Source organism: Oratosquilla oratoria, chromosome 18 (genome assembly GCF_046742065.1).
Source record: "Oratosquilla oratoria isolate Oo_2021 chromosome 18, ASM4674206v1, whole genome shotgun sequence".
Classification (NCBI taxonomy): domain Eukaryota; kingdom Metazoa; phylum Arthropoda; class Malacostraca; order Stomatopoda; family Squillidae; genus Oratosquilla; species Oratosquilla oratoria.
The window spans coordinates 55,542,886-55,557,463 of record NC_134794.1 but is presented as its reverse complement, the minus strand read 5'-3'; the positions used below and the strand labels follow the sequence as shown (position 1 = coordinate 55,557,463).

The 14,578-nt window shown below is 38.9% G+C and overlaps 1 protein-coding gene and 1 pseudogene across 3 annotated transcripts in view; one reads left to right on the top strand and one right to left on the bottom strand.

Annotated features, from left to right (window-relative positions):
• Positions 1-3,047: 3,047 nt before the first annotated feature.
• Positions 3,048-14,578, top strand: part of LOC143035239 (uncharacterized) — a 35,313-nt gene continuing 23,782 nt past the window's right edge. Inside the window, exons 1-2 of one of the 3 annotated variants that reach the window (XM_076202013.1) lie at positions 3,048-3,583; positions 4,064-4,224. In XM_076202013.1, coding sequence (XP_076058128.1) covers positions 3,079-3,583; positions 4,064-4,224 — 666 coding nt within the window. In that variant the 5' untranslated portion in view covers positions 3,048-3,078. The remainder of the gene's footprint in view (positions 3,584-4,063; positions 4,225-14,578) is intronic. The other 2 variants (XM_076202014.1, XM_076202015.1) reach the window with 2 other exon arrangements.
• LOC143034936 (uncharacterized) lies at positions 6,289-12,883 on the bottom strand (annotated as a pseudogene).

The window sequence follows — 14,578 nt, the reverse complement described above, 5'->3', positions numbered from 1 at the left end:
ACTGCCCACTGAAGATAGTCCTGTAGCTGCGTTCAGAAACAGGTTTCTCACGAGGGTGTGCCAGTGAGAGCCACTGCTTGTACTTGCTGTACAGCTGTGGGATGCTGCCCAAGTACTTTCTGTTGGGACTTTTTGCCCTGGTGTAGTGGCTGGATGTTACAGGCAACATCTGGATGTGTTCGTGCAGGTGATCCAACTGAGGTCCGGAGATGATGTTGGCTGGCTGTTGTCTGCCTCGCTGGTCAGGGGTTGTTGTCCCAGTTGGAGTTTTCTTGCATTTCACAGCATACTACACCTTCCGTTTTGAGATGCTGTGCATGGCCAGGAACCCTTCCCTGCAGACAACTATGTCCTCACCCCTGTAGTGGACACTATACTCATAGTTTGTACTACGTTGGCTGACCTCCCTGGCAGTCCTCTTCCTCTTTATGGCCTTGACCTTCACACGGCCAACGAGGTAGCTAGTCTGGGCATCAAAGCTGCCAAGGGCCCATAAAGCTTCGAAGATGGCATTAACTGCAGCTTCACCGAGTCTGTCAAAGCAGCCATCTCGACAGGGGTTGCCAAGACGACGTTGGGCAACTTCACGTTCTGTATACGCACTCGTGTAAGCCTGGCCTAAGTTCCTTTTCTTTTTGGCTATTTGCCGTTTCCACAGGTAAGGCATACTTCTGACGTCATTTGGCTGAGTCCATTTTCTCTTTGTGATACACTGAAGAAAACTGTGAAACGACAAGGAAGACAGGAACTCTAATATTTTATATATTATATATATATATATATATATATATTATCATATATATTATATATTCATATATATAGACAGGAACTATAATATTTTATATATATTTATATATATATTTTATATAATACTTGTCAGAATATAACTAATTGCGTGGAGCAGTGCGAGCGAAGGCAACGTCATTTTTGAACGACGGACCAGCTTCAACTGACAGCTATAGGACCCGCTAACCCCACTTTGAGCAGCCAGGTGACGTTCACGGGCCCGCTGCGCCAACTCCCTCGAAATTCGGTCGGAAGTGGTTAGACCTTATATTCTTAGATCTTGCGCTTACTCTCCATGGGACGAGGAGGAAGAAGACGAATGCCAGCTTAGCCAGAAAAAAGAATAAACAAAACCACAACGTCAAGCTTGGCAAGCTCCACTTTACACAAAAAAGGTCTATAAAAACTGTAAAATACAATCATGAAAAAACATAATAATAAAATCTACCGTTTCTTAAAAAAAAATCTAACATGAAAATATTCGCGTGCATGGCAACTGTGCGCGGTGAAAGTATATTACGTCATGACAACACTGCGGCCTGGTGCTTGCCACACTACTCCACGCCAAGTCTCGACTTGCTGCGCCGGCCGAGCGAGCGTGAGGTTTTACCCAAGATCTAAGAATATAAGGTCTAACCACTTCCGACCGAATTTCGAGGGAGTTGGCGCAGCGGGCCCGTGAACGTCACCTGGCTGTTCAAAGTGGGGTTAGCGGGTCCTATAGCTGTCAGTTGAAGCTGGTCCGTCGTTGGAAAATGATGTTGCCTTCGCTCGCAACGCTCCACGCAATTAGTTATATTATGACAAATATTATATAAAATATATATATAAATATATATAGAATATTATAGTTCCTGTCTATATATATGAATATATAATATATATGATATATAATATATATATGATATATAAAATATTATAGTTCCTGTCTTCCTTGGCGTTTCACAGTTTTCTTCAGTGTATCACAAAGAGAAAATGGACTCAGCCAAATGACGTCAGAAGCTGCGCAGAAGAATTCTAACGGTCTGACCTGTATATTTAGACCTTGGTTTTACCACTTTGTTTTAGGAGCGTTTCGTATTATTGCATACTAAATTGTTTAAGTAACATGTATATTACATGTAGTTAATTTTTTTTATGATGATATCTGTGATCATTGAAGTATCCATAGGCATAGGTAATCAGCCTACTATGTAGGAAATGAAAGATTAGAGTCTTGGGAACCCAAGACTCTAATCTTCCATTTCCGGTCTCACTAAACGTCGACCGAAGTCGACCAACGCCGACCAAACCCAAACAATGACGGCTTTTGCTCAAATGTATAATCTTATATAGAAATTAGCATATGGTTGCAATATTTGACCAATTTTCTTTGAAATGTGTGATTTTCATGTAATTTGATTAAAGAAAAGTTACGTTTTTATCCTCTGCAAAATTACCTAAGTCGACCAACGCCGACCAAACACAAACAATGACGACTTATGCTTAAATGCATAATTTTATATAATACGTAACTTCTCTTTGATCATAGTTCATGAAAATCACACATTTTAAAGAAAATAGGTCAAATAATGCAACCAAATACTAATCTTTATAAAGAATTATGCATTTGAGCAAAAGCCGTCATTGTGTTTGGTCGGCGTTGGGCGACTTTGGTAATTTTGCAGAGGATAAAAGCGTAACTTTTCTTTGGTCAAATATGAAAATCACACATTTTAATGAAAATAGGTCACATAATGCAACCATATGCTAATTCTAATGCATAATTATATGCATTTGAGCAAAAGCCGTCATTGTTTGGGTTTGGTCGGCGTTGGTCGACGTTAAGTGAGGCCCGTAGAATAGTAGGCTGATTACACTGGCCAACAAAGATTTTTCATCAGAGTAAATTTGGTGTTGCCTGGATAGCAGTTTTGACGCTGAATCCAAAACTGCAATCAGATTTTCTCTGGCACGTATATTTTTTATGATGAAACCATATATGTAAATACATAGATTTAACCATTTTAATAGCCAAAGTGCTACTTTTTTCTACATTTTATTAAGTTTATACTTTATGTATTTCATAGTTTTATATGTCTATTTAGCAATATCTTTATTTCCTGTTTATTTGTCTATTTATTTCAATTTTGGTTTATTTTATATATTTTAGACATCTTGTCGTACGTCTGGCAATCTGCACAATTGATAGCTAATTGATGACATCGAGCTATATTCGGCCACTGTCTGCAGTTGGGTGAAGTGATGTGCTGGTGGTAATGTGTTTAGAGTCATTTGCTTATATCAATCAGCATGCCTCGAGAATGTAAAAATCATCCCGACAAGTTCTGTTATGTCTGTGGCAATTTTACAACTAAACAACAACGACGAAATATTACAACCAACATTAAAAAAATATACAAACTTTACTTTGATTGCCATCTAGGTGACCAAGACAAACCATGGGCACCACATCAAATCTGTTCTGCTTGTTCAAACGGATTGCGCGATTGGGTGAACAAAAAGAAAGCTTCAATGCCGTTTGCCATACCCATGATATGGAGGGAGCCGAGAGATCATCATGGAGACTGTTATTTTTGTAGTGTTAACCTAACCGGATTTTCAAGAAAGAACAAACACAAGATTGTTTATCCAACCATGGATTCAGCACGTCGACCAGTGCCACACTGTGAAGAATTGCCCATTCCAATTCCCCCAGATGACAGAGCAAATTCTATTGAAGATGACGTGTATGACGATGAAGGTGTAACTGGTGGCATTCCCGGATCGTCTGCAGATCCAGATTACACATTGGAAGGTAGAAATTTTGAGCCGAAACTATTAACCCATGGGCAATTGAATGATCTTGTGAGAGACCTATCACTGTCTATAGAGAAAGCAGAGCTTCTTGCCTCAAGATTACAGGAGAACAACTTACTTGACAAAAATGTTCGTATCTGTTACTACCGAACGCGGAATTTTAATTTAGCAACATTCTTTACTGTAGGTATGTATATATATATATATGTATGTATATATATATATATATATATATATATTTATATATATATATATATATATATATATATATATATATATATATATATATATATATATATATATTTATAGCAATACTATATATATATATATATATATATATATATTATATATATATATATATATTATATATATATATTATTATATATATATATTATTATATATATATATATATATATATTTTTTTTTAACTTGGCTTGATCACACATGTGATTAATACTTATATTCATATCTCTTACAGGTACTACAGTTCCTGATGAGAGCTGCAATGTTTTGGGTGACCACACATATGGAGCTTCTACCCAAAGTGAAACTGTTGCAGAATCAGTAGATGTAGAGGTACAGACTGATCAGTGTAGAACACTTAAAAGAGCTTCAAAAACTCATGAACAAGTACATGAGGTGAGTAAAGTATACCTAAGCTACATGTTCTTTTTTTCTGTTGTAAAGAGTGTCAATAGTCCTTTCACTGTTGCAGAAAATAGATTACATTGATGTTTTTTGGGGGCTGCAATTTCTTGTCCTCAAGTCTAGCAACTAACAATATTACCATGACTTGAAATTCAGGTGTAATGCAGTGAGATGGGAGATAAAGCATTAACAATAATGTAGCCTAGAAAAACGAGGATGGAGTGTAGATTGAAAGGAATGGTGACAATGTACTGCCAAGTACATGTGTGCATAGTTTTCCAGCCCCCTATAGAAAATTGATTTAAGTACCTACTACAGATATGGCAGGAACTATATTTTAATTTTACATGCAATAATATGTCCTCCACACTATAAGTCTTTCTTATTTCTTATTTCTGTGGCAATGTAACAATGTTGTAGAAGATGGAGCATTACACAACGCCTATATTCAGAAAATTCTAAGGAATACCGAGAGTATTAAAAGATATATGGGCATGGAACAGAAGGATTTTTATGATTTGTTTGATTTGATAAAAGAAAATGTGACTCGCATACATTATTGGAGAGGGACATTTAGTGTCAAGAATGAGAATACACCGCCAGGCATCATCAAAGCACATACAAATAGGAAGTTGTCACACTTGGATAAATATTTAATGACCCTAGTGCATATAAGAAAAGGATATGATTTAGGAACTTTAAGAGATCTTTTTGAAGTAGCACGAAGTGTTGCAAGTAGTATCATCATAACTTGGATTAATGTACCGTATTTAGTACTTAAGGACTGGCTTATATGGCTGACTGCAGCACAGGTGCTTGCAAGTTTGCCAAAGATTTCCCTGAAGAGTATTCTGACATGCAAACAATCCTAGACTGCACAGAGATGTTCATAGTCAAACCATCAAATCCTTCAGCTCAGGCTGCCACATATTCTCAGTATAAACACCACAACACAGTAAAAGTGTGTATGGAGGTAACACGTCAGACCACTATACTGCAGAAGCTGAGCTCATTCATAAAGTTGACCCAGGTGATGCCATAATGGTGGATAGGGGCTTCAACATTGGTGATCTAATACTCCAGCATGGTGCAAAACTACACATCCCACCAATTACAAGGAAAGCCAGTAAAGGCAGGATGCTCACACAAAGTGAAATTGCTAAAACAAGAAGTATAGCAACAGTACGTATACATGTCGAGCAAGCCATTGGAAGAATGAAAACATTTAAACGATTAGGACAGATAGTTCACCAAACGATGTGGCCCCTCATGGATCATATTGTGGTAATAGTTGTAGTATTATGCAATATGATGCCTCCACTTGTGTAGATTTGACTGAGTACACAACCTAAGCATTTTAAGTTGCAACTGAAGCACAATTCTTTGATCTTATTCAGAAACGAGGGCAGCTATAAAAAGCTCATTATGACCCCATAAAGCTTATCTTTATCGTTATGTAAATAAAACTTGGGTGTTAAGGACCCATGTGTGAACATCTGTCTACTCCCACACTCTCTACCATGTAACTATTATCACCTATGTCATTTTAAAGGATATGTATAGATATTAATTTCTGTATAACTATTTATTAATAGAAATGTATGAATCATTGTGGTATGGTAAATCATTATTGAAAATGAAGAACACAGACTTTATTGTTGAAAGGAAATTTACAATGAATATTTAACTAGTAGGATGAGGATTGACAACACAAATTTACTGAACAAAAGGGCCAGAACACAAGAAAAGCTTTACAGGACAGTTACACAATACAAGTCTTGCTAATGCTTGCACTAACTACAAGAGAAGGATGAGGATAGACAACACAAATTTACTGAACAAAAGGGCCAGAACACAAGAAAAGCTGTTGCAGGACAATTACTCAATACAAGTCTTGCTAATACTTGCAAGGGGAAACATGAAGATATTTCAATTATAAAGTGTAGGGTGAAATGTACATAGAAAGTAAAATGAAAGTAGCATTAAAAACACACACACACCATATGTAAATACAACTCAACAAACAACTATATAGAAAACAAATATGCAGTCAATATGAAAAAAAAAGTCTTAATTATTACTTGCCTCTGGAGTTATTTTTGATCTGAGGAGATTTGGCAGGACAAATCTATTATAGAATTCCATGGCAATTTTTGTGTTGCTATCAAAGAAAGCTTTGTTAAAATATATCCTTTGCATTATTAAATGTGGATTTTTTTGTGTGAACATCACAAAATCACACCAATCTAACTCAGAAACACCTAAATGGGCTTGAATTTGTGTGTACCAAGGAGAGGAATTTTCAAGTGCAATGTTATTATTTTCCCCAATGGTTACATGGTAGGTATTAGTACTAGCTATTTCCCTGCCACTAAGAAATCTGTATTTATTACTATAGGGGCATTTTACCTCCAGTAAACCCTTGCCACAGAATTTGCAACCGACAATGCCATCAGGAGTTGCCCTGAGTAGTGGATTGTCTTTATTTATAAAAAGTCCACACTCTAGAAATTTGAATTGTTTGTGTTTTTTTTTTTTTTTAATTCCATTTCTTTGGTGTATAGTTTCTTTGCTATTGGCTCCATTTCCTTCCTTGAAAGTGGCAGTTGCCGACAAGATTGATGAGTTAAACACCATATGAGGACGGAGCCTTTATTTGTACGACGTTTCGCTTGTTACAGCTTTTTCAAGTACAAGTTGAGATACAAATGCTTGAGATTAAATAAGGGGAAAGGAGGGAACGGGGAGAGAAAAGGGGGGGAAGGAAGAGGAGGAGGAGGAAAAGGGGGGGGATTGAACACTGGGAAAGGAAGAGAATGCTGGCCCAAACGTCCTTACCATATTTGGTACTCAAATTTCCTTTAAAGCCTGAGAGTCCCATTATTTCTTTTACAATATAATTTTCACTATCACTGCCCTTGTAGTGTATTGCCTTATGAAAAGTTGTAGATGTCAAGGCTCCAACTCTGATTTTTCCACATAAAGGATTTGTAATGGGCATGTGTATTGGATGTATGAATTCAGTATCTGCAACATCTAAATGCTGTTTAACAAAATCAACAAATGATATTGAAGATTTTGACTTGCTAAATGCCCCTGGAAGCTCAGTGAAGGTGGGTGGCTGTCTGTTCAATCTATCAGGGAAGAGCACTTGTCCATAACATGTTAGTGATGGATGCTGAGCCATAGATGCATGAAAACTTTCCCCTGGATTGAAGTTAGGTGCAAAGGTACAGGTCCTGTAATGTTCTGAATGAGGGGTTATTGAGCATTCAGTTGAGGTGTCCATCCTGCAAATCATGAAATTCAATGAAATATTTATGCCAAGGCAAATAAGTTTTCTCCAGGGATGGAGAAGAAAATGTTGCCAACACACAGTAGAATTTGTTATGTATGAAAGCTCACATTACTGTTAACAAGATGCATGAATAAAAAAAGTAAGAAAGTGGATGTATTAAAATGCTTTTAGTGCTGAATGCTGTAAAGATTCATTAGACTTATTACCAGAAACAAGTACCTTAGAATACTAAAGACATGCAGCAAACTGGTTTCCAAACATTAAATGCAAACCACCTCCTTTCAGACCTCTACGCCTTTCATGCATTATAATAAACGTTAGTTTGAGGGCAAGCCATCTGAATTCTGAAATATATTGTTATGTCCAAACCTGGGATGGATTACAGACTTGGTGCTGGGTTGACGACTTCAAAACAAAAAGTAAATCAGATTAAACTCTTACAACCTAGATAATATGAATATTGAGGACAAAGTATATTTCAATGATACCATTGCCTAATTTAAATCATGGTTGCAAAGTGTATACTGACACCAACGCAGACTAGGAAAGTATAGGATAGGTAACAGCAGTCCCATAGGCAGCTTTGATACTAATTTTTTTTAACCTGTCTGTTTTTTACTGTACCCAGATCTATAAGTTACACAAAAGATATATAACCATATCTTAGAAAAGTTTCATTGATATAGATCCATATTAGGTGAATGAAAATCATATGTTAGTATAGAGTCCAATGATCTCTATGGCCCATTGTATAAAGGAGTGCCTTGCAATAGAATTTTTCACCAAGTGATTTTGTCTAACCAGTATGATGCTACCTCTCCTATACCTTCCTTGAACCCAAATCCTTCTGGATCTGTGCTCATGAGCCAACCTTAGCACACTGTTGCCATTAAAACATACCTGGGATCTAGATTGACTGCCTTCACTTGTTTGGTGTTGCAACGAGGTTTGTTCCATGTACATGGTAGATCAGTGTAGGTTGGTCCTGAAGCATGATCCCCTCTATGTGACACAAAGTGTTCTATGCTAAACATTAGTGCCACAACATGCTTGCAGCTCCCATCATCTCTACAAAGTAACAATAAAAAACAAAGTGAAATAGTTCTAATCAACAGTGAAAGTTCCAATTTCTGAAAAAAAAAGTAATAATTCTCATGCACTGTCTACTAAATCCAAAATCCATTAAAAGTATCTAATCGTTGGGTGTTTTGGGTTTAGTGCATCTTACTTTTCATTATGAAGTTTGCCTGCATCCATTTGGTGCAGGAAAGATGTTACAATTAATCTCAACCTTGTACAGAGGTTTGGTTAGGTTCTATTTGGTTTGGTTTGGTTAGGTCTCCATGGTTGTTGAAGGGAAGGTTTGTGGGAAAGATATGTGAATAACTAGTGGTGTTTCTTAAGGTATGTAATGAGATACTTTATGGCACATTATTATAACAAATCTTTACTGGTTGTTTCATATGAAATCTGAGAGATTAAATTTTCCAAGTAAGAACTTCCTACTGAATCATATCAGTCTACGTTATCACAACATACATTAATGGAAAGCTACTATGTTCACAAACACATCATATGTAATGTCCATTGTACTTACCCTATGCACTGACAGCCAGCAGCCTCAATCATTCCTGTGTTGTTCATTAAAAGCCACACTTGGTATGGCTTTTCAGACTGTGCAGCCTGCCTCCTGCACAAGGCCCATACATAGGTCATGTTGTGGTCCTGTTGCCTCAGTTCCATTTTATCATTGTGCTTCTCTATGAACAGTTGATACCCCCTTTCTTTTTCATAAGATATAGCCCGTTCTGAGGACCAACCTCCCTTGGAAAGGAGATAAACCAGACATTTGGCTGATGTAAGGTGAGGTAGAGATGTTAAGTCTGCATCCCATGAGGTTATGGCAAGTGGGTCTGGAAATAATAATGAATTGCCGTTTACGGAAATTGTTTATCTTGAGGTAGTAGCTGTCTCATGGTCACTCACCTCAGAGGTTCTCAAAGTGGGGGTCCCAACCCCCAGAGGGGTCATGAAATAATTTTGAGGGGTCGCGATCGAGATCGTGCAACCCCTCCTCCTCCTCTTCCTCCCACTACCCAACCTAACGTGTCTATAATTCACTGCGGCAAGAAATGGCCGTTAAGGCGGAGCCACCACCCAATGTTGCCACATCTCCTTCTTACTGTTCTTTCACTTGTATGCGACCCCAAGAATTCCTCCACTGACGGTGTGGTGCATGAAACGGCAACCTCGCGCTCCCTCGCTCATATGCCAAGTTTACGACTGGGAGAAACGAAAACTTTGGAAATGCACCAATTTTGTATAGAAACAAAGAGAGAAAGAAAGACAGAGGTACGGTGATAATGGCAACACTGGGGATTTCATAAACCACGCCCTAAAGGCCATTTTTCGATGCTTTAAGCATAGTTCTTGTCAGTAGTGGTCGATGTGCCCGATGTTCGATAATACATCATAAAACTACGTTATGTATGCATGCATGCTTTCTTTGCTGTATTAAGTACACCTCACTAATAATCTTGTAATATTGATAATAGTTACCGCTTTGTAATGTGCGTCCTCACTTCAAAAAGTTTTATTTTAGAATTATTTGTGTAGTTACAGGTGGCATATGCACTCAGTAAAGGCGTGTATTTTGTGAGAAGGCCATTATTATCGTTGAAAGGTTCGTGTAACTTTACTCTCGTGACATTGTTACTCTTTAGCCTGCGCCATGGAACGGTGGCTAATTCGTAGATCTACAAGCAAGGACACATCAACAGATATCACTGAAGCATCTGATGATGTTAATTCCGAGCAACCAAGCACGTCAAGTGGGAATAAAGGCCATGATGGTCATAACGCAAAAACATACCAGTGTGATCGACCATCCAAGTGCCAAAAATATCAGGAAGAATTCATACAGTATGGATTTACTTGCTGTACAGTTAATGATATTCATTGTCCTCAGTGTGTTCTGTGTTTTGAGGTTCTTGCACACGAAAGCCTGAAACCAGCAAAAATGAAAAGACACTTGTGAACCAAACATCCAGATCATGCTCAAAAGACAAAAGACTTTTTCCAACGAAAGGAAAAAGATCTACAAGGACAAAAGCAGGTGATAACACAGAGAACTACAACTCCTGCCAAAGCTCAAATGGCATCATATGCGGTTGCATACCTAATTGCACAGAGGAAAGAGGCACACACAATTGGTGAAGACCTCATCAAGCCTGCTGCAGTGGCAATGTGTCGAGCTATGCACGAAGAAAAAGTGGCCAGTGACCTTAATACCATCCCTCTGTCAAACGACACCGTAAGGCGGCGTATTCATGACATTGCAGATGATATTCGGTGTCAACTGATTGAAAGAGTGAAGAATGTGAGGTATGCTTTGCAGATTGATGAGTCGACTGACATCTCAAATTCTGCTCAGTTACTCGTATTTATAAGATACAGTTTTGATGGAAGACTTCATGAAGACATGCTGTTTTGCTCTACTCTGGAAGGAACATGCACAGGGGATGCTATTTTCACAGAGTTAGACAGCAAGCTACATGAGATGGGATTGCCGTGGGACCAGTGTGTCAGTGTATGCACAGCCGGGGCTAGGGCAATGCTAGGTAAAAGGAAAGGATTAAGAGGAAAAATTATGCAAGTGGCTACTAATGTGAATTTCACTCATTGTATTATTCATCGGGAAGGTCTTGCCAGTAAGGCTCTTGTTCCAGAGCTAAACAGTGTTCTTGAAACTGCAATTAAAATAGTCAATTTCATAAAGTCACGGCCACAGAAGGCTAGATTGTTTGCCATACTTGTAAGGACATGGGTTCAGACTATGAGGCTTTATTGCTCCACACAGAGGCCAGGTGGCTCTCCCGAGGCAAAGTTCTCACACGCCTGTATCAGGTGAGGGATGAAGTTTGCCTCTTCTTGAATGTGGGTCCACACTCAGTGTTCATTTGTGTGACTCCATATGGCTAGCAAAACTTGCATATTTTGCAAGCATATATGAAAAACTGAATGAGCTGAACTTGTCAATACAAGGTCCAAATACAAACATTTTGACAATGTCCGACAAAGTAAATGCATTCAGAAGGAAGCTAGAATGATGGGCTGTGAGATTTGAAGAGGGAAATGTTGAAATGTTTACCTTGCTGGAAGAATTCGTTGAAGAGAATGAATTACATGCATGTTTGGATAACATGAGAGGAGCCATCGCCACTCACCTTCGAAGCCTCTTTGACCACTTCAAAAAGTACTTCAAGAAAGAGACATCTCTACAACAACATGACTGGATTCAACAGCTGTTCACTGCTACCGGGAGTCACTTACTATCAGATCTGGAGGATGCCCTGCGTGAACTTTCGAGTGATGGAACCTTACGGATGAAGTTTGAGTCGACAACACTGGACAAGTTTTGGATATTAGTGGCAGAAGAATATCCAGGATTATCCAAGACCGCAGTGAATGTACTGACGCCTTTCAGATCGACCTACCTTTGTGAAGTTACATTTTCCGCACTAACATGCATAAAAAATAAGTACCGATCACAACTCCATGTCGAGGATGATCTCCGTGTTGCGGTTTCCAGCATCGCCCCAAGGCTGGAGATTCTGTGCTCCCTCCAAGAAGCAAGCCCATACTTCCCATTAATAATGGTAAGTTGTTCAGCCTTTCAAGATGGTGAGTGAGAGAAAGAGAGAGATCCATACAAGCTTACATACATACATGCATACATACGTGCGCACGTACATAGGCTACATGCATACATACATACATACATACATGCATACATAGAAGGCAAGCAGATATACGGAGACAGGGAAATGTGTTATAGTGATTGTCAGAAATTCGTTGTTGTTGGGGAAGTGGGTCGAGACTCTATCGAAGTAATTTGTAGGGGGTCGCAGCCAAAAAAGTTTGAGAACCCCTGACTCACCTGTGTAATTTCTGTTATGCCTGGGTTAGCAATGGCTTTCTCAACCATATAAACCAGTTCTGCTTTACTGTACCCAGAATAGGATATAGCTCTTGTTTTCAGGAATGTTCTCAATTCTGCTGCAGTCCAAGATAGTGGCGGCAAAAAACTCATTTTTGCCAAAAATGAGTCTTTTGGGCAGTGGTGGGCAGCTACCGGTAAAGTTACCAATTTTATCGGTAACAATCTTAACAGTAGCTTACAGGCAAAAATTCTGCTACCGTTAAGGCTCCATTAACCGATAACTCGATAAGCTATACCATAACACTCAGAGAGCGGTAAGCACGTCTAGGCTTGGTGGTACTGAGTGACGGTAGTGGTGGGCAGCTACTGGTAAAGTAACGGGTTTTATCATTAACAACCTTGACGGTAGCTTACCGGCAAAAATTCTGCTACCGTTAAGGCTCCGTTAACCGATAACTCGATAAGCTATACCATAACACTCGGAGAGTGGTAAGCACGTCTCGGCTTGGTGGTACTGAGTGACGGTACTGACGGGCCCAGTGTCCCACTAATTTTACCAGTTAAACTTTTACCATTAAGCAAGTACAGTATGTACCGCTAAGGTCTCGGTAATTTCTTACCATTAAAACTGTTTTTTCGGCACTTTTGTTAATTTCTCAATAGAAATAATGTTATTTCTGTGATCAGCTTACGAAACTATATTAATTGTGAAAGTTTCATCGAAAAATTCTGCGTGTCGCCAAACGAAGACCCATATATGTATATATATGTGTGTGTGTGTATATATATATATATATATATATATATATATATATATATATATATATATGCTGTGATGAAAATGCCAATATGCTTCTGTTTCTAAATAAGAATATGAACTAATTTGTATGAAAAAACAATTGAGGAAATAAATGAAAAACATGCTGACAATGAAATCTAATATATCCTTGAGTATTTACCTTGGGGTATTGGCTGCTTGTTATTGTGGCAACGTAGCATGCAGTTGATACTTTAGGGTCTATATGGGGCGCCCCTATGGACCAGAGCCACACATCATTTTGTCTATGATAGAGAAACTCTGTTCATAGAGAAATGATGACACTTTTATACTACGACTGTCCCTCCGTTATGCTATCCCCCAACCCCTTGTTGCTGTCCTGTACCATTTCTCTGAATATTCTTTTTCTGTGATGGGGGAATTCCCTGTGGTGGGGGAAAAGAATACTGCCACCAAGTATTCCCACTTGGATCGTAAGAGGCGAGAAGAAAGGGACGGGGATTGGGACTAGGCATCCTTCTCCTTGTAGCCCCACAAGGGACATTCCTAAACAAAAAAGAGAAGGCATAAGAGGGTCTGGAAGTTCTTGGACCAGCACCCTAAGGTTTGGGTCTTTTAATGTGCGTGGATGTGGTACAGATGAGAGTAAAAGGGAAGAGATAGGTAGTATGTTTGTGAGAAGAAAGATGGATGTGTTGGCTTTGAGTGAAACTAAGTTGAAAGGGAAGGGTGAGTGTAAGTTTGGGAGTGTAAGTGGGAGGTTATCAGGAGTGAAGAGAGGGTGAGGGAGGGAAGGGGTGGCTATTCTAGTAAGTGAAGAGATAGGTAAATGTGTAGTGGAGTGGAAGGAGGTTTCCTCAAGGATAATGTGGATGAAGGTGAAACTGGCGAAGGAGATGTGGGTCTTTGTAAGTGGATATGGGCCTGGCAGTGAGAAGAGTGTAGAAGAAAGGGAGGCCTTTTGGATAGATTTAAATGAGTGCATAGAGGATTTAGGAAGAAATGTCAATGTAATAGTACTGGGAGACCTTAATGCTAGGGTAGGAAATGGTCCAATCGATGGAGTGGTTGGGAAATGTGGAGTTCCAGGAAAGAATTGTAGTGGAGAGTTGATGGTGGAAATGTGTCTAGAAAGAGAGTTGATGATAGCAAATACAGTGTTTCGGAAGAAAGTCAAGCATAAGTACACATGGGAGAGGGTGGTAGATAGAGCGCTAATGGATTATGTAGTGGTAAATAGGATTATGATAGGAAGAGTTAAGGATGTACATGTGCTAAGGGGAGAGGGTGGGGGAATATCAGATCATTTTTTGGTGGAAGGTAAGTT